The sequence below is a fragment of the Anas acuta genome, chromosome 2, assembly GCF_963932015.1.
Source record: "Anas acuta chromosome 2, bAnaAcu1.1, whole genome shotgun sequence".
Classification (NCBI taxonomy): domain Eukaryota; kingdom Metazoa; phylum Chordata; class Aves; order Anseriformes; family Anatidae; genus Anas; species Anas acuta.
In genome coordinates this window covers 16,375,576-16,401,767 of record NC_088980.1, presented here as the reverse complement: position 1 = coordinate 16,401,767, position 26,192 = coordinate 16,375,576, and the positions used below count along the sequence as shown (strand labels likewise).

Genomic DNA, 26,192 nt, shown 5'->3' with positions numbered 1-26,192 from the left:
TGAGGATGATTAATGGAACTAAAACGAAGGAAGGAAACGAAGGGGTTTGAGGAAGGCAGGTTGCAGGAGGGGTAAAAGGGAGAGAGGCCAGGCCTGGGAGAGAGCAGAGCTGGCAGCAGCCTGAAGGTAGGAGGTTCAGGCTGAGTAACACATCCTTAATACACAGCAGCTCACACGCTAGGGTATTTGGGTATCCTCTTTCGGGAACATGCCTCGGTTATTAGTTTCCCTAACCCCCAAATTAATTTTAATTAAACCATTTTCCTTTTTTAGCCCAGCTTCAAAGAGCAAAGAGGAGGAGTTTCTCTCTTTCCACGCCAATGAAATTAGGAAAGCTGCGTCACAGGACTCCTGAGGAAACTCCTGTAGTTGCTACAGAGAGACAGATGAAAACATTTCTGCTCTGTGGCATGGGTATGTAGGATATTAATTAAAATTCAGTACTTTAAAAGCGATCTACTTCATCTTCTGGGTCATCCTGGGATATAAACCCAAGATAATAAAGTTATAGAAGTATCTTTCCAGCTCTACGGGAGGTGAATAAGAGCGTAGCCGACCCACCAAGTCCTGCTACCCCACACAGCACCCACACAACCCCTCATCGCCCCTACAGATGTGCTGAAACTTTTACATCCCTGACTGCCTTCACACACCACATGCAGCGGCGTCCAGCGTGTCCTCTCCACCCCTTATACAGGGCACCGTGACACGGACCGACGACACCCACCCCCGAAACTCTTTTATTTCTCCTTTTCCACCCCAAAAATAAATAAATAAACAAATAAATAAATAAATTTAAACACTAGGGTAGGCCTGCGCCCGCTAGGGGAGTGCTGAGCCTCGGCGGCTGCCGTCGGTAGGCGCTGTGAGGCGGCTGCGCGCTGCGGGCGCTGCCCCGGCCATGGCGCTGCGAGCGGGCGGGCGGGCGCTGCGCCTGCTGCCGGGCCGCCTCAGGGCGCCCGCGGCCCGCCTCGGCTCGGGGGGGGCGGCCGAGGCGCAGGAGGGTACGGGGGGGACAGGGGGGGCAGAGGCTGTGCCTCACGGGGATGGAGGGGAAGGGAGCAGGCGATCCTGGAGGGCTTTTCCAGCCGTAATGTCCTGGGGCTGTGCGTGGGGGTTGGTGGTGTAGGACTTCAGGGGCAGCTTGTTTCAGTGTGTGTGGGGGGGGGGGGTGGGGGGGGGTCGGGCTGTGTTGTCGCAGCCTCACGAAAAAATATTTCGCTGTTTGTGTCCTTTAGCTAACGAACATGTAGCACAGTTCCCAATTTGGGTTGATCGTTCTTGTTTTGTGGTATAAATTTAATCTTTTCTCTGTCTCGCTGTGTGATCAGCGTGCGGATGGCGCCTCAGGGTGTGTGTGAGCACCTCAGGGGGTGGCGGGGCTGGTCCCAGCACCGCTGCTGCTGCTCTGGGACTTTTTCCCATAACTGCAAAGCTCTGGCACTAGCTGGGAATGTTGTACAGGACAGGGGAAGAAGGTAATGTGGGCTGCTGCGTTACAGCCAGGCTGCGCACAGCCGCCCTTTGGATGGGTTCATTGGCGTTTGTGCAGTGCTCAGAGCCAGGAGGAGATGGCAGAGCACTGCCAGGTGCCTACAGCATCTTCTGCTGTAGTAACTAAACATGTATAGGTCAGGGGAGAAGTGTGTAGCCAGCCAGGCCTCATACAGAGAGCTGCAGGAGCGAGAAGAGCTGTGTTCATCTCTTGGCTGTGGCACCGGTCCATGGGACCTGTCACTGCTCAAGCACCTCAGTCACCATACGCTTCTTCATCTCCCCCAGGAAAAATGTTACGCATAGAGATGGACTAGAGGTAAATTAAGAGAAAGCAGTTGTTCTGCTGAAACATTCGATTGTCGCCATGTTCTTAGTGCAAGCCAAGAACCGGTGAGGACCAGCCATTGCTGACGTGCTGTGACTTGTGTTTCTTCTGATGTAAAGTGCTGTGCACAACTAAGCAGCTGAAACAACTGCTTTGTGTAGTTTGTTTGCAAGCTTGCATGAGAAACAAAGAGATTATAAAAATACTCCTTTTAATTTAGAATAAATAGTAACAAGCTTGATTAGATAAGATTTTCTTGAGTCTACAAAATGCTACGTTTTCCTCAAAATCAAAAATATTGTACAAGGAGCTCTCTGTTGAACTTCTCTGTAGCCACAGGGAGGTAGCTGCATGCTCTCCCGCTTCCCAGTCTGGGTTATGGATGGCTGTACGAACAGGGAGCGCCTTCCAGCCTGTGGTAGTGGGATGTGGTCAGATGATTAATTTGAGTTACGCAGGGATGTGGTTATGATTTCAGATTTGGGCTGTGGCCCCTTTGCCTAGATGCAATCAAAAAAAACAACTTTTCAGTGTTTTTTGCCTGTTCCAGCTTGTCTTATTTCCGTGTTGATTCTGTAGGCTGTCAGCAGCAATTTACCTTGCCAGTAGTGCAGCAAGATATGACTGATCTGTGGTTAAATTGATGTGAGTTGATGCAAGGATAGTATCAAATGAAAATTTTGTGTAGGAGTTTACTGTAAAAGAAGGTGGTGACTTGTAAAAAGAAGCAAGTGCTGAATTGTTCCCCAGGTGAAAGTGCTGTTTTCATGGTAGCAGAGAGAAAGTGAATTTTTAGGGCAGCTTGCCAAAGGTCTGGCTTTGCCTGGTGTTCTTGCTGGGTACCTTGGTGTTAGACTTGATACATGTTGAGTTGTTCCTGTTGAATAGCAAATCAGAGAGGAGCAAAGATTCTTTGTATCATCAAACTTCCTGTGGCAGCAAGGAAAGTCAGTGTTGTTTTCATCCTGTATTTCCTATTCCTTGTTCTTAGAGAACATATGTGTTTGTGAGAGATAGGTACTTCTTCATGTATTTCATTCTTTCTTGTTTGCTGTTCTGCTGTGATCCTCTCAGAGAGCCAAAGCAAAACTTGTAGTTGTTCAATCCCAGAAGAGGAGCTGAAAGTCAATTTTAAATCTTTATGTAGAAAAAAAACCCCGATGCTCATTTCTTCTTGCAGATGCTGAAGTCAATGCCAGAAAGAAGACATTCACAGAGGTTCAAACGGAACGACTGGAGCAAGCGGAACGCACTGTTTTAATTAAATGCCCATCAAGAGTTAATGAAAAAAAATTACTGCAGTATTTATCCAGTCATGGAAAAATTAACAGTCACTTCTTTTTTGAAAATCGGGTAAGTTATTAACCATGTAAACTGAAATGTGCACTCGGACAAAAAATAAAAGCTTTTATTTGGTCAAGGCCTCACACATGTAGGTCAAGCATATTATGGACAATTAATATGTTAAACTAGCTTTTGTCTTTATTAATGTTTACAAGTTGCTGAGCAACAGATTTTTATTTGTAAGTTAGCTAAGCAATAGCTGTTCTAAGTGGTTCTAGCAACCTGCTTTACATTAAATCTTAAACTTTTACGTAGCACTGTAAATTATCCTAAAAATAGAGCTCACTTTTTTAATGAACATTACAGTTGTGAACGTAAATAGATTTCAGAACTGTAATGTGTAGTGCTTACTACCAAGAATAGCATGCCTTACATCGTCTTGTCCTCTTGTGAAAAAAAAAAAACATTTTAAAAGTCCTGAGGTACAGAAGCTGGTATTCTGCTTTGTGACTCTCTCATTAAAATGTCCCAGTGCTACCACAAATGGCTGAGTAATGTCAGTACAATAAGTTCAAGGCTTGTATGTGTTTATCTAACTCTGTCTATTTCCATTCTTATTTTTTTAGGGTATCCATGCTTTAATAGAATTTTCTGAAAAGAGCAGTGTAGCCTCATTACAAGATGTTGTTGGAATTCCAAAGGCTGTAGAGCATCATGTCGTCCCATTTAAATCTAGACTTTTTACCTTCACGCTGAAAAATCCAGTGGCTAAAACTGCTGAAGAAACACCAGTTCATCTCTCCCGTCAGTCTCACATTCCAGTGAACGAGCTTATTCAAAAACTTCATCAGGCAGACAGTGTAAGTACAGATTTCTAGAGTTTTCTCAAACAAAAATGATGTGTCCACTTAAGATTTGCAAGTGGCTGTGTGAAGTATATAAAGCAATTTATTTCTATTAAAAAAAAATCTGTTAGAACTTTGTGTCAGTGGTTCTCATACTTTCAAACAAATAGAGAAAATTATTTTAAATGTCAAAATCGTTTTTTCTATATGATGTAAACCTGTTTGAAACTAATAAAGATCTTACAATTGCGATGATAGTAAGTAGAAGAAAAATATATATTAATAGAAGGTGGTCTTTGTATTTTATTACAGTATTTATTTTCTTTAATAGATAAGCAGTCAAATGTACATTCTGCTGAATGAGTATCAGCTCACCGAAGAAAATATCAAGCTCCGATTTCTGGCCTGTTCCCTGGTTCAGGATTTTGCACGTGCATATTTTCCAGACAGCACGGTAAAGCCATTTGGCTCTTCAGTGAACACCTTTGGCAAACTGGGATGCGATGTGGACATGTTTCTGGACTTCCGTGACACACAAGAGCATGCTGCAAAAATGGTAAGGTTACGCTGTGCATCTTCAGTCCTTGTTCTTCCTTGTAATAGGGAGAAAATAATTTGCTGTTTTTCCAGACTTCGTTTGTACTGTCAGGGTGGACTTCACTGTGAAGAAAACCCTCATCCTCCAAAGCTGATTGAGCAACACTTCGCAATTTTATTATTATCACTGTTTTTTCTTCTCTGGAGCTGCTGGGCTTCACCCATGCCATTTTAAAGCTTGGGTGTGATTTTTAAGGTCCTCCGTGTCCTGGTACATAATAATTCTGTGCATTTGCATTTTGGGAGGGTTGTCAGGTTCTTTTCCTCGGTTTAAAGAGCTCACTTGCTATAGAAACTTTACTACATTACTAGAGTACATACACCTGTACCTAAGATTGTGTTAAGACCTTCTGGAGTAATACTGGTGAGTAGTTGCAGGTGGCACCGTTCGTGTTTATGGTGTCTGTCCAGCAACAATTAAATTTCTTCATAACCATGTCTTCACTGGTACCAGAATACTGAAATCTGTGCAGTAGCCAAGTGTCACGTGCTTGGTGTTGGGACTGGAGCAGCTCCCAGTTGCAATGGTTACCGTAGGTTGTGTCATGGTCCAGGTTTGTGAAGGCATAATGAATAGGAAAGGGCTAGACAAGGTCTTTTTGGAAGGCTTGTTTCTTGCTATTGGTTTTTGACTGTGGATAGTGTAAATGTCCTGTTGACCTGGAGAAGGAAATATGAAAGAAAGAGGTGAAAATCAGGACAAGAAGGGAGATTTGGATTAGAAGTGTCCTGTGGAGATGCTGGAGTTCTTCACAGATTCTGAAAATGCCAGAATCACTTAATTACCAAAGCTGCTTTTTTATGTATGTGATAATAGTTTGGGGAAAGCTATCTTTGTTCTCCTTAAAAAGAGGGAAAGAAAAAAAAAAAAAAAAAAAAGATGATGGCCTTAAGCTTTTGGAGATTGAAAATTTGCTTAGCTTTTCTGTACTATTTGCATATTACCATGCATTTTATTTTTCTTTAAAATATGCCTTCAGACGTTCCTAGTTTTCAGTATTATTGCAGTGATCAAACACAATGAAAGCAGGTATGTCAGCTAAAGGATAAGATCACTGTGCCTTTGTGGGAAAGGTTAAAATCTAGGAAACCTTTGCTTTAGTTGCCTCTTGAGTTTTGAGGAAAAAACAAATACAAAACGTCTGTTTTCAAAGCATGCTTTGTAAGTAGCAGTTTTCTTTGGTATTGATGCTCTGCAGAGAGAAAATCTTTCTTTCATGTTGTGCCTTCTAAGGAAAATGCACACTCTGAAAGCAATCTTATAATAGAAGATGAAATCAGAATCATAAACCAGACCTAAGGATAAAAGGCAGTGGGTCACTGTAAATCTTAGTTTTTAAAATCATCTTACCTACATCTTAACATTTGGTTTGATCATTTTTTTTATATATGTATGCATCATTTTTTCAGTCAGACTAATATAAACAATGGACTTGGGTTGGTAAGTGTGCGGTTTGCATGAGCACGCGGACTTCAGGACAATGTTAATATAAATATTGAGGAAAAATGACTATACCTAAAATGAATTGCTTAATGTTTGAGAGGTGGAAAAGATGTCAAATCAATCATCCTTGTGCAGAAGTCCCATACCAATGCTAGGAAACATGTAGTGCATTCATTTTAGAAAAAGAACAAAATTTGACCATTGACGTCCTTTGTTCTTGTATAGTGAACTTTTCATTTGTCCTTTTGAAAAACTACAAATCAAGCAGGGAGGCAAGTGTAATTGCAGTTGCCCATTTTTTTAATAACTTTTTTTTCCTTTTGTTGAATTTTGAAGTGACAGCATGCCTAGGCATCAGGCAGCATTACAGTATACTTGATAAATTCTGTTTTAATGGAGTGATTCCTGTCACTGCAGATTATTTTATATGAGGAGGGGAACAGAGATTCTCACTTCAACTTCACTGTGCTTCTAAAACAGTTCTGAAATTGAGGTGAAGGTAAAGGAGGATTTTTTAATTGACATAATGAACAACGACATTTTAATAAAAGATTAAAAGTACAGAAAACTTTAAGAAAAATACAGAAAAAAAAGTAAAATTACAGAAATTCTTCAAGCTTTTCTTACTAGTGTTTCTTTACATGTTCTTTACATGTAAGAAGATGCAAAGTCTCAACAAGATAAGGAGGAGAACTAATCCACTGTAGTCATAATATTTAGCCTCGCTAGAGACATTTCAGCCCACATCTTACTTGGGTAAATAGTTTCCCATCACCAAATTTTATTTCAGAATACTTCTTCGCCTATAATTTGCACTTGCCAGTGAGTCATGGAAGGTTCTTTGGAACTGGGCTGTATAATGTGCTTTATTCAGTCGTAGTTTAGCTGAACTGGATTCACGTAGTTGACAGGAAAACTAAAAGGAGTGTATAGAAATGGCAGCAGTTCTAGGCATGAAAAATTCTGCAGTGAGAATCCAGGTGGTCTAGTGAGTGTTACGAGATGCACCGAAGAGATGGAGTGTTCTCCCTCAGCGTGAGGACAGACAGTTGTATACGTTGTTCTTTTAAGTTGTCTTGTCATCCATTCACAGCAAGTGCTGCAAGAAAAATAATAACAAGCAAACAAAAACCAAACTAGCAGTGTGTGTCCAGAGCTATTTGCCTGTCATCGTTCCCTAAATGAACTGCGCTATTTAAAACTTCTGTTATAAACGTCAGAGAGATGTGGGAACAGGCTGGGTTACTAGAAGTGGTGAGGACTTGTGGGCAGTTGACAGACTTGCTGCGGTGGGGCTGCTGCAGCAAAGGCCAGCAGGGATGCTGTTTGCACTGCTGGCTCCCGGTTATGGGACAGGTTAAGGGGCTGCACGGCATATTTACGCTCTGTGGTGCAGCGAGGCTTTTGTCCTGTATGCAGATGTCATCTTTATGTGCTAAAGATGAAGATCTCACTGGTGGTGTTCAAACTTCAGAGTGTTAAAATGTGGCAGATCTGCTCCATCACGGTGAAAGTATACACAAAAGCAAGGTTTGTTAAAGCATTGTCTTGCAAAGGACTGTAAAAATCTTTAGTGCAACTCCTGTCCTGATTCAAGCATAGCCAAAGAGTAGAGGAGAATAAGGTGGCAGCACCTAGAGAGGTTTATACTTCGTAGGGAAACAAGATGTGGGGGACCTCCCATAATAGGCGACAGCTTAATGCTTCAGAGGAAGGCAAAAATCTCATATAGGTGGCAGTGTGATTTATGGGGACAATGATACGATACTTTCCCTGGCAAACTGTGTTCCTAATAACCATAAGTTGATTGTCTTTCCTAGGATGAGCAGAGGCAGAGGAAGGTAGCATTAGTTACAGGATGATGCAGCAGCAGGGGGAAGGTTATCTATCTTCTGAAATACCAAATTGCTGCAGCCTTTCAGGAGGTACCAGCAGTGACAGAGGACCAGGCATTTCAGCATCTATTTACATTAAATCACACTTTTTTATCATATCTTGTGGCAAAAAAGGTCAGTGACTGTGACTTAGGTGGCAGTAAAAGTCAGAGTGTTCTTTACCAAGAGCAGATGATCAGTGCAGTGTTTACCACGGATGTGGTGTGGTTAACTTGTAAGCAGTTTGGGAGATTAGGGAATGACTTAAAACAGAGTTTTGTGATAGTTTTAGAGTAAGTTATTGTATTAAATGTTGCACTTCTTGCTTGAGGATGTGCATCAGTCTACCCCAAAGAAGTAGTTTACTTTACCTGTATCTGCTGTTTTGAGCACCATGCCACAGGGTGTGAGTATCAGTATTTTATCCTCCACAAGAGGAACCAAAGCTCCATGTGAAAGTCCAACCAATTAAGAGCATCTCCTTCATTATTACAAAAAAGTCTTCATCCAATTTCTTAGAGATACTGAGCTGCTGCCTGGGAAGGCATGTTGTGATTTTATTTTATTTTGTTTTGTTTTGTTTTGCTACATAATTACAAACACCAGCACACCCAAGTGTCAGCCAATTCTCCATCTTTTTCTTTCCTGTTACCTACCTTAATGTTTGTAGCTGTAGGCTTCTTACACTTTGAGCTGGTCCTGCTGTAGCATGCAGCTGCATAGCCAAATGGGATTAAGGAGCACTCTCCTGGTATGCTCAAACATATGGGCTGGCTGGAGAACTGTGGGTAAGAGGAGAGCAGAAAGGGTCACCTTAGTTATCAGAGTGACACAAATACAGCTCCTGAAGTAAGTCTATGGGATGATTTGCAAGGTCCGTGATCCCAAATTGTTTCACCTGTCTTTGAGTGCCTGTTTTCTGTGCGCTAACACAGTGACAACAGGAGTAACCTCCTCTATTTATGTCTTAGAAGACTAATTAGGTCGCTGCATAATGCTTTTTGTATCATACACATTCACACTACATTCATTACATGTTTCACAGGGGAGGATAAGTCACTGTCAGGTGTCAAATCAGCAAGCAAAATTAGTTAGGGCTTAAAAACAGACAGAGGATAAAGCAAACAGAGATTTCATGGGTATGGACTTAGTTTATTTGGGTGTTAACTGCAAATGGGACAATTAAAATATCTACAAGAAACTTAATGTCTGATCTCAGAGTGCAGCTCCACAATTTTTTTATTTTTTTGAAAAAACTGCATCAGGTGTGAAGCAATTATTTTAAGTTTTAAGGAAACTTACCGTCATTTTGAAGCATTAAGCGATATGCATGCTATTTTTTTAAAGCTTTTTAATTTAAAAGTGATTTTCCTTTACACTGCTACTTTGAGGATATGAAACGGAATTACTGGTGGTGGTTAGAAATTAATAGTGGTTTGGTTGTGTTTTGTCCCTTTTACTTTTTAACTTAATTGTATGCCGCTCTTTTCAGTCAGTCTGTGCTGTCTTGGGAATTCCAGAACGACTTGTTGTAGACAGCCGTGTAGTAGCATTATACCCTCATCTAAACAAGTAACTTTACAGTAAGTTACTCACTATTAACCTGGAAAAAATGAATCACTGAGAAAGAAAATAAAAGAGAAAGTAATGTTTTATGGTTTGTTTTTTTTTTAAGCTCTGCAGGCTGCTTTGAATAATTATATTTTAACTCGTAATTGCTCAGACTCCTTTGCAAAGTGTTGTCTTTCAGAACTATTCTTAAATGTCTCTTTAGTTCCAGAACTATTAACTTATTTAAAAAAATCTTGTGTTAGAAAAAAGGTCCCTTTGAAATGGAGTATCAGATGAAAAGATTGCCATCAGAAAGATTAGCAACTCAGAAAATTCTTTCTGTGATCGGTGATTGCCTTGATAATTTTGGTCCCGGATGCATGAGCGTACAGAAGATACTCAATGCTCGCTGCCCACTGGTGAAATTTGCCCATCAACCAACAGGATTCCAGTGTGATCTGTCTGTGAGCAACAGGTAAGGCCTGGTTTTAAACATTTTACACAGAACACCAATGCGCTTATGTTTTGGAAACTTGTCATTAAAAACGTTTAGACTACCCAGTTCTGCGTTGTTAACAAATGTGAATGTTGGGTCTGAAAAGGATGTTTTTGACTTCCAGATCTTAGTTTTCCAATGTGGTTAAATTAAGATCTCTTTCTGCAGTATGGTAAACAATTGAAAGCTGAAACTGCAGGCCTGAAAAACACTCTATATGGTAAGTTTGGCTTGTAGGGAATTGAAAGCAGACGTGGTTCTTCAGTCACTACTTCCCTTCAGGTATGTGGGTGCACAGCTTGTTTTGATTGCTTCAGGTTAAGCATCATGCTAATTTTCATTATTGTCTTTCAGCTGCTTTGTGGTCATTAGACTCTTAGTTATTTTTGGGTCTTTTTTTTTTTTTCCTTCTTGCTTCTTAAGGGCCTGTGTCTACCTGTTTGCTGGCAAAGTATCTGGAATGATAAATCAGCCCACTGCCTCAGAAAACAGCCTGAAATGTTACTGTCAGGGCCTTTCGCAGTAGTGCCCAACAGAGGGAGCAGCCTTCTTAGAAATATTTCCCTTTGCATCTTTTCCTCCTCTTGCAGCTTGCTTTCACTTTTTTAGGTAACCAGTGGGTGATAGTCAAGCATATAGTTTGTTTTGCTGTCACTTAGTTTGTAATACATAAATCAGTGTACACGTGTAGCACTGGCGTGAAGTACATAATTGAAAAAAAGTATGTAACCCTTTTTATTAGTGCTAGGGAAAGGTGATGAGTGATCATCTTTCAAAATACTTCTGATATGACTTACAGATTCAATGCTAGTATAAATGTTGTGATTTGTCTAGCACCTGATCACATCTGATGTAGACTGAATTTTCTGAATTACCCAAAGGTTTGTTTCAGAATATGCAGGAATTGTTAGGACAGTATTGAACAAACGTCTTAAAATAACTCTGCTCTCAAATGTGCAGCCACAGTGAGAGGCAACATGCAGTTCTGTGCAAACTTTGTAATTCCCTGCCAAAGGTTTGGTTGGTTGAGATTGTGTGTGTCTTGTTATTGTGGAGAAATAACAAAAATCTTACAGACACAAGGAAGCATTTCACAGCTGAAATCTTAGAAGTCCAGGTATTACAAAACTTCAATATGGCAAACTTCCGCAAAATGCTTTGCTGGGTTTTTAGAGGAATTCGGTGTAAGACTGGGAGTAAAAATTCCTGCAACAGTAGTTCAACAAGCAATTTAAACTAAATTTGGCCCCAAATTAAGTCTTGCTCTCACATCCTGCTTCCATTTTTTTCCCTGCCTTTCACTGCCTTCCCATTCATAGACTGCGAGAGTGTTTGTACAACCATGTGATGAAACGGATCAAAGCTGATCCATCTGAAAGCCTTTATCCTTCCAGATTAGTTGTTTTGCAGCAGGACCTGGATTGGGGTAGTTATTACAAACAACTACCAGCGTGGTGGATGTGGCAGTGTGGGAATGAGAGCAAGCACCTGGAAGCGAAGCTGCTGCTTTCAGCTGCAGTTTTTGCTTGTTTGTTTAAAGAACTTGCTGAAGAACAACTTCAGATTCATTCTGATCACGTTAATAATGTCTTCAACACTTTATGGTTTAAAATTCATAAGTTCGTTTTGTGCTGTCAAAAACTTAAGGATATAAAGCTTCAAATGTTGGTCGTTTGAAAATTACCAAACGGATCAGTCTTTACAATAAGACTGTAAAAGAATTTATAGTTGGTATAGAATATATTAGAATAGACATATTATCTAAAGCATTCCAAAGGCAATTGTGGCTAAGTTCTATATGGTTTTGGCCTTGATTCTGCATAGTTTAACTCCAAGTATGTGATGTTTTTTTTGGGTTTTCTTTTCTTCTTCATTATGATGTGGAACAAGGAAACAGGAAACAGCACAAGTGTAATATTACTACTTAGCCTAAACTGTACTCTTCTTCTAGGAAGTTATCGGATATTTAATCCTGGACGATTTCAGACATTCTTTTCTATTCTTTAATGGATAAAAGTGGTTTTTATTGCTCTTTTGTTTGATTGTTGTTGTTTAATAGATATCATCTTTCCTTATAACTGATAATCTAGGGCAGAGCAGCCAGCACTGCAACTGGTACTTCCCATTCTCTTATTTTTTACCTCTCGTACCTTTTCTTTTTTTCCTCAGTATTGCTATCAGAAGTTCAGAACTCTTGTACATCTATGGCACCCTTGATCCCCGTGTGAGAGCCCTGGTGTTCAGTTTGCGATGTTGGGCCCGTGTTCATGGACTTACCAATAGCATTCCTGGTACCTGGATTACAAACTTCTCTCTTACCATGATGGTCATGTTTTTTCTGCAAAAGAGATCACCACCTATCATTCCAACACTAGACCAGCTTAAAGAACTGGCAGGTAAGGGTAGCTGGTTATCAAAGAGGTTGGAGTGACTTTCACATTTATTTTAACTTCCGTAAAGTTATGAATAAACCCAAGCCATTTCTGTATGCTCTCAAACACCAATGTATGTTTTCTGTGCCTTAAGTTTGAAGGAACACCCAAGTTTCACTTGTGTTTTTTGCGAAAATAATGCATCTTAAAACAGTTTTAGTTTTGCATTTCTAGTGCAATGCTAAATTCTGCTTACAGGGGTTAGGCTTGTTCTATGCCTCAGACAACTAGAAGTGATTTATTTGCCCAGGGCTCCCACGCTGCCTGTTTATTGTTTATTTTGTTTTGCAGCAGACCTGTGAGATCTCATGTCTCTGCAGTTTTTAAGGATTTGGTGCAGATTGATGCGATGTCTGTTGTTTTATAGACACCAGATGTATCTATATTACTTTTTTTCTCACAATTTGTAATATCCTTGAGACTGTTGGTGTTCTGGCTGTTTCATACATAGCTTTCAGGATGTGTTATCTTCAGTAAATTGAATGAAAGCTTGGAGAATGACATCCCAGATTCTTGACTCCTCACTTATTTCTTCTGCTTATTGACATGCTTCCTTGGAAGCTTTGAGTAGAGAAAAAGGTCTGTGTTCTGTTGTTGGAAAATCAGGTTAAATGTTTCCATCAGCAGTTACCAACAAGTTCTCAAAATAACCCGGAATTTTTATACTCAGAATGAAACATGTCATAGGAGTATGCTTGTAGAAATGTCAATACCATTACAGAAAAAGGGGTGTGGAGGTTTTGGGTGTGATTAATGATGCCCTATAATAACTATTAACCTCAGAAATTTGTGCTGTTTCGTGTATTATAAAGCTCTGTATCCAGAGGTATCAGGTTTGTTACTTAACTTTGGAGATATAAAGGTGTCATATACCATTTTCCTGGATGTTTTTGAAAATATGCCATCTACTCATGCTTCCTCTCCTTTGCTTGTCAAAAAAAATATTTTTCTTTTAAGTCTTTAATGTTAAGATTCAACTTAAATAGCTAAAACATGCTTGTGAACTTCTCATTTGCTGTGCTTACTCTGATAGCATTCATTGAATTCAGTCATGTCTCATATTTGAATCTGATTACATACAATGGCATTTTATTGTTTATCACTTCAGAATACTCTTGCAATCTATGTTTCAGATGAAAAAGACAAGCATATAATTGGAGGATATGATTGCTCATTTGTTAGCGATTTAAGCAAGATTAACCCTACAAAAAACACAGAAACACTTGGTAGGTAAATCTTCATCAACTTCCCTTTTTCTGTGTGTTGAAAATAAATGTTTCCTTAACGTTACTGTTGGCTCTTGGTTTTCTTTCCCTTAGATGAGCTGCTCTGTGACTTCTTTGAGTATTTTGGAAACTTTGACTTCAGGAAGAATTCCTTAAATCTTCGACGGGTAAGTGAATTTGAATCTCTGATTCTCATCATTGGTTGAATTTCTGTGACAGGTAATGTGTGATCATTCTCTGCTTGCCAAGAGGGCTGCACTGTCACTTTGGTTGTTACATATCAGTCATATTATTTGCTGATATGTGTGTGTGTGTGCAAGTGTAATGGACGTGCATATATGTAAGTACCTTAACTAGCACCTGTTTTTGATGGGTTGCTTGGAGGATGAGGGATTTCAGTACAACACTTTCTGGCATAAAAGTTCTTTTGCCAGTACAGGCTGATCCTAGAAACTAATTAATTAAGCTGGGTAAATTTTGTTTGCCGTTAAGGCTTAAGAAATGAGCAAAAGCCCCCACATGCCACAGCCTGACCTGGACAGGGGAAATGTCTGTGCTGCTGCTGTTTTTCTCTTTGACTAGTCCTGGCCCTGGGGCCAAGGGTATGATGTATCAGTATGTAGACTCTTCCTGGAGGAGGATTAGCTGGTAGGTTCCTCCTAGAGCTTGCAGAGGTTCTGTAATGCAGAGCCAGTTAGCTAGGGAGCACTGATAAGCGCTGTGATGGGAAGTGCATTTAAGTAGCAAACTATGTAGTTGTCAACAGCTTGCATTGTACTACAGCGAGTGCACAAAAGTGGACTGTGACCCAAATAGCTCTCTACTTAAAAACCAAACTGAACTGGGGGGGAATTTCAGCCAAGGCAGCAGTCTTGCTTTGTTATAGTAGCTCTTAGTGAGCACTGTGAGGGGAATGGTTTGAACAGATTAAGTGCTTGGAGTAGTTTATCAGCCTGGGCTGTGCACGTTAATATGACACACTCGTGCTGCCCGTACACAAATGGAGAGAGGAGCAGATTGCAGCGAGTGAGGTTTGAGGTTTGTGGAAAAGCAAATGGGAGGGTGGCCAAAAAGGCAGGGTAAGTTGTTGTACGTTCTTTGCCTCGAAGGAAATCTAAGCTCTATGTGGCAAGGAAAACAACCACTAAGAGGATTTAGAGAATAGAGTCGTACAGTTAGATTGACAGGAAAATTAACTTGATTATTAATCAACTTTTTTTTTCCCAAAAAAAGTTCTCTACTAGGACAGAATACCCTTAACGCTGATGTGATAACTCAAGTGATTTGGTACTTGCTCAGCATATAATGCCTACGTGCAACTTTGTGTGTGTTTTTTTTTCCTTTACACTATCTGCAGGGAAAGGAAGTAAATAAACCTGAGTCGTCTCCTCTTTATATCTGGAATCCCTTTGAACAAGACCTTAATATCAGCAAGAATGTTAATCAGCCACAGCTGGAGAAATTTGTAGCTATGGCCCGAGAAAGTGCCTGGATTTTACAGAAGGAAGATAGAACTCAGCGAATGATCAATAAAGAGCCCTGGGGACTGGCAGCCCTACTAATACCATTTGGAAAAAGTAATACAAACAAGATGAGAAGGACAAAGGGAATGGGAAGTGAAACAATCAGAAGCCTTTTAGACTCCTTAAAGTTAAGTAATGCAAGCAACCTACAAAAAGCAGTGGGAAAGTGACTTTCGGCACAAAACCAAGGTAGCTGCTATTCTGTTTTAGGAATTAAATGTGATACGGTCTGAAGAACATTACTTTTAATATTTCTACTATGGTGAAATGGAGAGTCAGGTAACCTCTGGTTTTCATTGTGATGGTTCTTTGTACAGGTCTGCTTTCCTGCTGTACATTACCTCCTCCTTACTCTTCACTTTTCCATCTGTTTTATGAATGAAGAACATTAAAAGGCAAGTTTTACAGATATATTTTGGAAATATCCTTCACTCTTTAAAAAAAGAAAAAAAAAAACTGAAAAAAGCAGCAAGGGCAAAAGCCCTCGGGAATTCTCGTGGTTAACATCCAAATGATGCGTTAAGGAAAAGCTCAAGAAGCAACCACCTTCCAGTGAAACCACATGTTAAAAGAAGACAAATATTAGAGTCATTGCTTCCACTGCAACCACATTCTGGGAGCCAGTAAAACCCAAGTGCGTGCATCTATTTTTGTAATTGGTTTTGATTCATGTAGATAGTGCCGAGACAAAAATAAAGAGAATGGAATTAGGTAGGAGGGCTTGCAGCTTCATACTGGATTGCTCTCCAAGAATAGCACACCTGTTTTGCGTTGGAAATTTGGGTTTGCTCTCGTGTTTACCACCTGTTCTCAAACTTCTTCAGTCTATTCTTTATCTTTTGTACCCATGGGACTGGTTCTCACTGATATGCACTCATGTTTCTCCTTTTGCCTTCAGCTTCACTTTAAGCCTGTATTTCAGGTTCCAGTAGGAGTTTTTTTCTTGCCTAATCACTCCCCTCAAAGTTGCTGCCTGCTAGGCAACACCAAAGCCTTCCTCTCATGATCTCTGCATCTCTCTGCTCTTTACAGAGGTCCACAGGGAATCACATAATGTGTTTTGAGTCCTGTCCCCAGTCTTGCCTTATTTTTCAGATATTCACCAGAGTGCTGACTGTCCCTCTTCCAGATCAGCTAAACCAGTGAGAAATGTTTATTGTTGGCTTAAAGAAAGAATTGAGTTCTCTATGCTTTCACCATAAAATAGTGTTTTAGAGGAAGATGGAGGGGGTGGAAGGACGGAGGACAGAAAGAGAAATGGGGAGAGAGCCGTCAAATGTCAGATTTTTTCCAGGTGGGTTTGTGAGTATTCTACCTGTCCAGTTTGAGAGCCACTCATGCATTAAAACTAAATGGCAGGCACGATGAGAACAACTTACAGACTGCTGTTTGTTAAATAACATCTTTTAAGAGCAACCTTTAAAGAAATTCTGTGCAAGAGATGACTGTAACTCGGACATTATCACACCGATGCAATATTGAAAAAGAAACAGTACTCATAGACATCAATATTTTTAGATTCTTTAATTCACTAGTGGAACATGATTTTGTGTGGACTTTCTATTGGTATAGTCTGACCTGGTATGTTGGTATTAGCAGTTGAAGAGTGTGTGTTCTCTTTTCCTGGAGGTATATTTGTCAGAAATAATTTGTGCACTAACAAGTAATTCCAAAGTATTTGTAAAATACCACTGGGCAGGGAGAAGCACTGTTCACAGTTAGCAATCTGATCAATTAGACCTTGAGTGCCATGAAGACCCTCTTACAGATCAGTATGATGCTAATTTATTTGTACTCTCAAATAATATTCATGTGCATCCATTTCATGTTCATAAACATGTTATCACATGACTTTAAACAGTTTTTATCTTAGTCACAGGAATCAATTCTCATATTAACTGCTTTGAGCACTGATGTTCAAACTTCGCTTTCTACTTAAATCCCTGTACTTCTGCGTGAACTTCTCAGGGGCTGGAAAGAAGTTTGGTGTAACTTGTTATTGGTGCTAACAAAACCTTTTGATATCAAGCTTGGCACTGGTGTGGTGAGCAGTCTGTTGCTATCTTGATCCTTAGAGAACCCAAATAATTTTTCTCCTGTTTCCCGAGCAGACTTTGAAGCTGTTGAAGATTAGGGTGGTACTTGAGTACTTGCGACTTTCCTTTTTCCCAGCCAAACAAAACGGGTACCACAGGGATCTCCACATAGGGATGGTGTGGTGGAGGGCCTCCGGGGGAGGATTAAGGGAAAGAACAGCAAAGCAGATGTTGCAGTGGGTGTCTGCTATTGATCACCTGCCCAGGGTGGTAGCAGAGAGGAGTTATTCCACAGGCAATGAGGAGAAATCCTCAACTCAGACTGAGGAAAAGGTACAGGTACACACTGGGAGACGAGTGGCTGGGGAGCAGCTCTGCAGAAGGCCCTGGGGGTGCTGGTTGGCAGCAGCGTGCCCTGGCAGCCAAGTTGGCCAGCAGCATTTTGCAGACAGCGTAGCCAGCCTGCCAAAAGAGGTGTTTTTCCTGCTATATTTAATGCTGGCACAGCCTCACCTTGAATATTGTGTGCTGTTCAGGGCTCCACAATATAACAAGGATGTTAAGGTGCTGGAAGGCATCCACAGGAGGGCAACAAGGCTGGGGAAAGGGCCAGGAGGCTTCGTTCTCATGTAGCTACGAAAGACTTGAAGGATTTTAACACCCAGACACAGGATGCTTATACCCAAATACCAATAAACTTCGCAATTTGCTTACTCAGCCCCAAAATTGGGACTTTAGGAGGTACCAGATGCCCTGTTCCTCTGCCTCAGTTTCAAAACTACAGTTCCTGCGGGGTTCTGTCCTTTGTACTTCAGATCCCTGCATAATTCAGGGTGGAAGAGACCTTTGGATCATCACCCTTCCTTCAAGCTCTTTGAGGAGCTCGTGCCCACCCATGGCCACGCTCCCACCACGTGAGCTCTCCCCCGTGTCTGCCATTCCCACAGTGCTGTGGTGGCAGCACCAGAGCTCTCGTTCCTGCTGCTTGTCCCCCAGGCTGCACACCTTGCCACCCGCACATTTGAGGTGCTATCTGTTCGTCCTTTTCTATCAAGTCTCTCATTCCTGTCACCCTGCATCCTTTCTCTCAATCACTCTCCACCCCTGCCTCGCTTAATTGCAGGTTATAGCTGTGAGAAAGCACCGAGTGATGTTAGAAACCTAAGAGACTGTTAGAAAAACACTCGTCGCCTCCCCAGCTGGTTTGTCACCCTGCTACGTAAGAAGAAATCACCTACACAGTTCTGTTCTCACCTCAGCGCTGCCTTCCTACTGATCTCACTCCCTCGCCCTTCAGACGTGCTTCTCATCCTCATTTCCTTAACAGGCCCTTTCCATCTCACTTCCCGAGTGGAATTGTGCTGCCACACAATTGCAGGCTCGTTTTCCCTCCGTGGATAACCTCCTTCCCTCTCCTCAACACAGCCAGCGGTGTGGCGAAGCCCAGGGGTTGGCTGAGCTGTGTCCCTCCTCCTTGCTAAAGCTGGAGACCACTGCAGGGGACCTGTTGAAGTATCCAAAGGCATCTGACTGTCTGTATCACACATTATCAGTCAACAGCTTTGCCTTTTATAAGGTGTTTGGGTTTACCCTTTAAAACTTTCAAATATTTTTATTGTTTTTATCATCTTTTGTACACGTGAGCTTACTGCGATCACAGAGAAGTGGCAAAAGCCAAGACCACAACCAGCTTTGGGTGTTTTATTGCCAGCTCCTCCTGGGGTGCCCTTGCTTGTATTATGAAATCTTTTCTTTGTTTTGCTCCAAGTTCTGCTTTTCTTTAAGATAGTGTTAAAATGCAGCCATCCCCAACCAGGGAAATCAGAGCCCTTGCTAAAATAAGCACTTATATTTTGGAGAGTCTGTCCTGGATCTGGTCATTTATTTAAGACTGATCAAATATTGGAAGCATCTTGACCGTTTGCTGAGCTGTCGTGGCTTGAAACTGCAATAGGGGAGGGTCAGGCTGGGGGTTAGGGAAAGGGTCTGCACCCAGAGGGTGGTCGGGCACTGGGACAGGATCAGTGGTGACAGCACCGAGCTGCTGGGGTTCAAGAAGAGTTTGGACAACGCTCTCAGACACAGGGTCTGGTTTTTGGGTGGTCCTGTGTGGAGCCAGGAGTTGGACTCGATGACCCTCGTGGGTTCCTTCCAACTCGGGATATTCTCTGATTCCACCTTATTGTTCATAGCTGGAAGCTGTTCTCACCAGTTCAGCCTGGAAACACCCAGCCAATACTCTCATCCTGCTGCAGAAGTTCCCTTGACATTTAAATCCTGCCTAAAAATGACTTTCTGAAAGGATCTGTAGGAAAATAAAAGGCTGTGAATACAGGGTTGACATGACACAAGAAGTCTGTGCCTCTGCAGGGCAGCCTGGCGCACACGCCTGAGCTGGTCTCCGCTGCAGAGCTGCACAGCACCTGCAGAGACACGAATTCAGGTGTAAATGCAGGATTTCACCCCAGTTCTGCTGTACCACCGAGCTTGCCAGCTTGGATGCGGCATGTGGTTGCTGCTTCACTTCTCCTGGCTGCAGGGGAGCTGCACTGGGTGCTCACGCAGGATCGGTGGCTGACGAGGAGCTGTCTTCCTAGCAGGGCATGGCTTCCTCCCTGCAACTTTTATTTCTAAATTCAGTTTAATTTATACTCTCTTGGGGGTACAGGCTGTGTTTTATTTGACACGATTCTGTGCCTTTGGAACAGGAAAGATGGATAAAAAAATAATCTCCGTTTCAATAATTTTGCCAAGAAGCTAGTTAAAGGTCTGCGCTGGGTTCAGCTGAAGCAAGTTTAGGATTTCCAGCCTGAGCTGCTTTTGAAATCTGATGAATCAACAGTTCGGGAGTTTCAACAGTGAAATCATCCCACTCGCCGGAAAACTTGCTGCTCCCAAGGCTTTGTCTTGCTTATCACAAAGTTACCACCAAGGCTCTCTTCTAGTACAAAATTATCCTAAACTTCAGGGGCGATTTGGGGTTAGACAAGCAAGGATTAGGATTTACACAAGGCTAACCTGTGCCAGGAGATAAAATCATGGTCTCCAGAAGTTACCTTCCTTGCCGCTCTGAAGTGAAAAGATGGAGCCTAATTCTCTGCATCCAGCAGGCAGCTTGATTGATGCCACTATAAAAATCCTTAATTACAGGTGATTTATTTTTTTTAAACACTTTAACTATCTCTTCAAGTGCTTAGTGTCCCTGTTGGAAAACACTGCTCTGCCATGTTCACTCTGCAAGATGGGCTTGCTGCAGGTACACGCGTTTCTCCTCACTTGTTCTTTTTGGACTCTCTCTGTTCAGTGCTATTGATCTCAAATATTTTCCTTCCTTCCTACTTCTCTTTCTCCTGGCCATTCTCTTTTCATCACAGGTAGTCTGATCTGACCAATAAGCAGCAGTTTTTAATTTGGCCTATAGTATTTGTGGACCAGCAGTGAAGAGAGCTGCATTCAATCAAAGTGGGGTGGTTTTTAAAATGTGGCACTGGCATTGCAGTGCGACTTTCTACAGCTTCGTTTCCTCTGCAGGCTGAGTTTCCATCCTGCCTTTTCCATGGTCCACGGAGAGATTAATTAGCTGGACTCGATGGGCCTCGCCTACACAAAGCATGCACTTTCAAGAAGCATTTCCATTTAAGATGCTCATTTAACACTGCCTGTGGTATTAGAAAACAGAAGTTTCACGCAAACTTTCTGAGATACTTTGCCCTTTAAAAAGATTTCTGTTTCCCCCTGTTATTATGGGGAACATTATGTTCAATTAGTTTTACAGAAAGCCTTCAGAGATAGGTTTTTGTTCCCATGCTGAGCTCTCTTGTGCATACAAATTTGTAGTAAATGTAAACAGTGCAGCCCTATATTGGAATCTTGCATGGAACAACTCCCAGAATATGTCTTGTAGGTATTATCCTCACAGCCCAATGGGGGAAGTAAAAACACCACAAATTACAAAGGCTCCCATTTGTGTTGCTCACTCCATAGGATGGAACAATTCCCGTAATTCTGTGTCTCTTCTTCTCGTGTTGGACACAGGCAAAGCTCTGCTGTTCCTGCAGAGAGGAGCTATGTGCTTTAGATGTTGGGTTGTGGGGTTGAAAAGCAGCATTATTTAAATGCTTTCTGTATGTTTACATCTTGACTTTGATTTTCTGAAGTCCTTTTCTATGAGCTCTTGCTAGAGGTTGTCAGGATGAAAAGAAGAACTGGAAGAATACATAAAAGCTTCATAGATAAATGGTAGTTACTGTTAGATTAATCATCAAAAATACTCATGTAGTGGAAAGTATTACATCCAACAATCTGGCAGTGAAAAGAAACACTGCTTTGTCTCTTTGAATCAATTTTATTTCCTCTCTTAATTTTCGGTAGTCCTCCCAGTGATGCACTACTTTTATAAAGGGATGGGATTCGAGAGAGTATACTGAATGGAGATGATGGTATTCAATATATGAGAGGGCATTTAGCCCCTGCAGTAAATAAAAGAAGCAAGGCTGACTCCATCCTGAAACAAGATTCAGAGATTTAGTGACCTCAAAAATACGCTATGGAGAATGGCTCCGTGCATCCTTAGGTGCCTCGTACCCCTCTACTTTGAAAATTATCTTCAGGCACCTGTGAAGGAATTACAGCAAATGCTTTTTATATATGAGCTTGGAAAGTAAAATCTCACTTGAAGCAACCATGATCTCTTATGTGGAGACACTAAACACCTTAGCTATTATAGCTCTGCAATAAAACCCATGTTTAAGAGGCTTTGCATTGCAGTTGGCTTAGGAACGTGGAATTTTGCCATTTTGGGTTACCCTAAAAATCCAAATGCTTACAGATAGCAACTGACTTTCACTCTTCTCCCACTTAGAAGATTTTAGGTCCCCTTTTTCGTATGGACAATGTTCTCAATCTGAATTGTTCTGCAGTAATTTCGTATTTCCTCTAGGAGATAATAAAGTAAAAGATCTCCTCTGTTAGTTCAGTAAGTTGCTGTTTGGTTGTCTTGTTGAAGTCTTGGATGAGATAAAGAAGAAAATATCCAATGCTTTCCATCCTCGGAAACAGGCAGAAGTTGGTTGCATACAGAAATGAGAATGCATTTCCCAGAGCAAGAGTTTTAACTATTGGTCTCTGAATCCCTCAGGGTCCGGGGAACTATGTCTGAAGAGCTCACAAAAAAGCAAGAAAACAAACCCTGAGAAAGCCAACCTGACGGTCAGCCAGCTCAAATTCACTCGAGAGGTGTTCACCTTCTGGGATTTTCCAAACAAAACAGAGGTCAAATCCACCACCGTTGAGTCGTGATTAGAGATGCAGCATTTCTTGCGTTCCAGCTTCACTTTATGATTAATATTCCGTTTAAGTAAAGGGTGGTCTGTGAAGAGTATGTCACAAAGCATGGTTTTTAATGAAGAGAGCAGAAATATTTTTGGATGTCTGACAAACTCTGAAAGATATCTCTTAATGGGGAGAGAAGAAATTTTCTTTCTAGCAGAATATCTAAAGTTCCTGAACCCTGCCCTGGCAAAAACCTTGCATTTTATCCTTATAAATTATAAAGGGTGAATACAGGCCTCTTAGTTTGTCTTGATTTAGTTTTATCCCACATGTATAGGGTTACAAGTATGTGGCAGTTAGGCATAAGCGATATGATTTTATGCTCCAAATGCTGATAAGAGAGAAGCTTCAGATCACATAGGTTAATGCAGACTTGATTCAAAGACACCTCGTCTGAATCTCCTCGACTCTTTCAGACCCCACCTACCCCTGCTGCAGATGACTATAAATACTCCCGGCTGCCAGCTGCTCGCTCCCAGTAGGGATGCCTTCCCCTGAAGTTAATCTTTGTGATTCAGTGGGGACCTTTCCTTGCCAAGCCGACCCAGGGGCTTCTGAAGTCATCTGTTTGTTTTACCTGATTCTTAAGCCTGAGAAGGCAGAGAACTGTTTGTCATCCCTGTTCCCCGTTCCCAGCAAGTTTTTTCCTCCTGACTTCAAATAACAGCAGGAAACAACCCCAAAATTATTCTCAGATAAAGAGAGAGTGGACCTTGATGTTATGACATGGCCACTGCTGTTCCCCAACTTTGGGCAATTTATGTGAATGTCTAGGGTGGAGTGAACATTTTTCTTTAGCATCTTTATTCTGTTTTTCTAAAAAGATTGATGATCTGTTTTTTTTTTTTTTTTCTTTTTTTCTGGAGTTTAATAAGCTGGAGCTTTCAAAGTTGTGCTTCACTTGCTCCCGTGTTTGTACTGGCAAAGAGCAGATTTTAAAGCTGAGCCTTTTTCTGCTGTGTGTTTTTCTTCTCTGAGATAAACACAAAATATGCAGTTGGTGTCATGAGAGCAGTAGGTGCGGGATACAGCTGACACTTCCCAGCAGAAAATTCTCCGTTTCGCCAGGACGTTTAGGAGAGGCAGCAACGATTCATTTCTGTGATAACGCAGCAGGAACACAAGTCCAATTGTTTTCTATGTAGGTCAGAAAGGGGTATGTTGGCATCGCTCTTCGCAGACTTTACAAAGAAGTCTGGGAATGGGAAGCATTACAGAAAAAAAAAAAAAAGTTGTTACTACTTAAATTGTTCCCCTGGCAGAGGTAGGCTATAAACAGTTTGCTGTAAAAGACTTGCCATCTAGCTGGCATAGCTGCATGCTGTCTGTGTATAAGGAGGTTTAATTTTTCTAGTTAAACAGCTCATTTACTCTACACCCAGGCTCTGTGATTAAAGTCTGGGTTTGTGTTGAGGAGAAAGCCCCCAGAAATGCTCGATCATGCCGTTCCAGTGTGACTACCTGACAGCAGTTTATGTTCAGGAAGATATTTCATGTACTTAAGAGTCAGGGGGAATTAGCAGGTAACTTGGCTAGCTCTGGATTTTTCTTGCAGCCTTGTGCCTTTTGAAGTCAATAACAGTGCATCAGAAACTTGTTCACCTTCAGTTTTGGTTTGGCCTATCCAGTCAACACCAGCCCTGCATGCTGGCAGGAAACACTGCTGCTGCAGATAATAATTTTGTTTAACTCATTACGATGATTTATGGGACGCCCCACTGCACATTGTCACGACATGGCTCCGTGTGGGAGCCTACCAGCTCTGCCGTGCTGTCTCTTCCTTCCAAGACAGCCTTTTGTTATTGAAGATCAAGAACCGAGCTTTTATCTCTTTCCTTCTGTGAGTGCTTCCACGGGAAGGGATCTGGGACTATTTTTGTTTTGGTAGGTTTGGACGATACCATATGCTCTTTGGAGCACTGCGTGCCCCTGCAAGCACCTCAGGCTCTAGTTTCCAGGTTTGTTCATCACAGTTGTGTTACCATCAGCTACATAAACAGCAGCACAACTTATAAAACTTCTCTATACCTAGGAGAAACTGAGGCATGTATTGTGCCTTCCTATTTTGGGAAGAATAACTCCTTCCCAAGTGACACATCTCCTTGACACTGACTGTCAGCTGCTTCTTATAACACTGGGAGAAATGTGCAACCTCTTACAGCATCGTTTTTTATATGTTACAGTAAATAAACCTTGCAGCCAAAGCCATGTTTGATTAGATACTGCTTCATACACATTCCAGGAAATAATTACGTTCTTTATCCCCATACCTTGAGATCTGAACAGATTCCTGGAGCAGTTAGAGGCAGTGCTCCAAGACCAGCTCATGCACTCTCCTTTCCTCTCCGGAAAGGAGGAAATAAATCCTGATGGCTGGACATGATGTTGTCTAATGATCCTATTATTTCTTGGCATGTTTATTAGCACAACGTGGACTTTTATGTCCTAACCATTTATAGTAATTCTTTTCTCTGGGCTTCAGTTAATTTTTTTTATGAAAATCTGCCTCGTACAGGAAAAATGCCAAGTGAGGCAATGATAAATGTGAAATACAGATATATACAATCAAAGATGTTAAGTAGCAACACAATTCAGAAAGTAATCCTGATTTTTTTTTTCAGCCTCAACATGAGAATTTGATTTAATTTATTTTTCCTTGCTGATGAGGATTAATTGGGAAAAATAAAAAGAAAATGAATAAGGAAATCTTGTCTACCTGCCTAAAAGTCAGAGTTATTTTCTAGAGAAAAGAAGACTGAAGCCCCAGCCAGCGTGGTTGTAGAAGCAACTGTAGCTTAATAGCTTTCTACAGAAGTCGCTAGCTGAGGATCTTGGGTGTTACTGGTAATAATAAACGCATAAAGAATACCACTGGAAGGGGGTTTTGGTTTCTGCAACTATACTCGTACATGAAAGGCATCAAACGTAGAGCAGAAAACCAAGCTCAGGCACAGCGAAGCATCTGTATGCAAATACAACTTGAATTTTCAAAGGGCTCCAATGCCGAACCCCAAATCTTTTAGGCGTCTTTGACAAATCGCTGTCGGTATCAATGACACAGAGGTTTGTGCTGGGAAGAAGACACAGGGCATGTCTTCTGCTGAAGCATCACGCTGTGATGAATGGCCAGGAGGTCTGGTGAGTCAGTCGTCCATTCTGGGCCGCTCTTTGTTTCTGTAAATGAGCTAGTGTGTATCTGGGAGAATGGGAACTCGTCTGGAACTGGAAAACTGATCCAAGAAACAGCTCACTTGGTGCTGTGACAAAAATGTAGCCGAGTATTTCAAATGTTCAAATAATGGCGATGTTTTTAATGAAACAAGATATTGTAACCTTGTTTGACACTGCCACTACTGTTTGTTGCCGAAAGAAATGGAAAAAAAAAGCAATACAGACGCACTCTAATCTTCCTGTTTTATTATCTGTAACACCAGAGTAAGGAGCAGCAGATAGGATGAAATATGATCTTTTGATAAGACTTTACCACACTGACTGTCAGGTTTAAAGATCGTACTCAGATTCGAATGACGTAAGAGTTACTGCTGCATTAAGCTATCTGTAAGTGTATTTATTTAATACACTAATTTAATAAAGCTACTTTTAAAAGTAACTCGTTGATTTTGTTCTGTTTCCTGTTCAAATGTGTTGTGTTCAGCCTGTTTCCTATTAAAATTAAGAGAAATGGGTTCCACCTTGCTGTTCTCCATTGGCACTAAGGATGCTGCTGACAA

The 26,192-nt window shown here is 41.4% G+C and overlaps 1 protein-coding gene across 1 annotated transcript; it reads left to right on the top strand.

The window, feature by feature from the left end:
* Positions 1-863: 863 nt before the first annotated feature.
* MTPAP (mitochondrial poly(A) polymerase) lies at positions 864-15,808 on the top strand. Its single transcript, XM_068673628.1, has 9 exons — positions 864-1,004; positions 3,003-3,175; positions 3,733-3,966; positions 4,283-4,507; positions 9,681-9,892; positions 12,083-12,309; positions 13,479-13,571; positions 13,665-13,738; positions 14,929-15,808. The coding sequence occupies exons 1-9, from the start codon at positions 902-904 to the stop codon at positions 15,262-15,264; spliced, it is 1,677 nt and encodes a 558-aa protein (XP_068529729.1). The 5' UTR covers positions 864-901; the 3' UTR covers positions 15,265-15,808.
* The last annotated feature ends 10,384 nt before the right edge of the window (positions 15,809-26,192 follow it).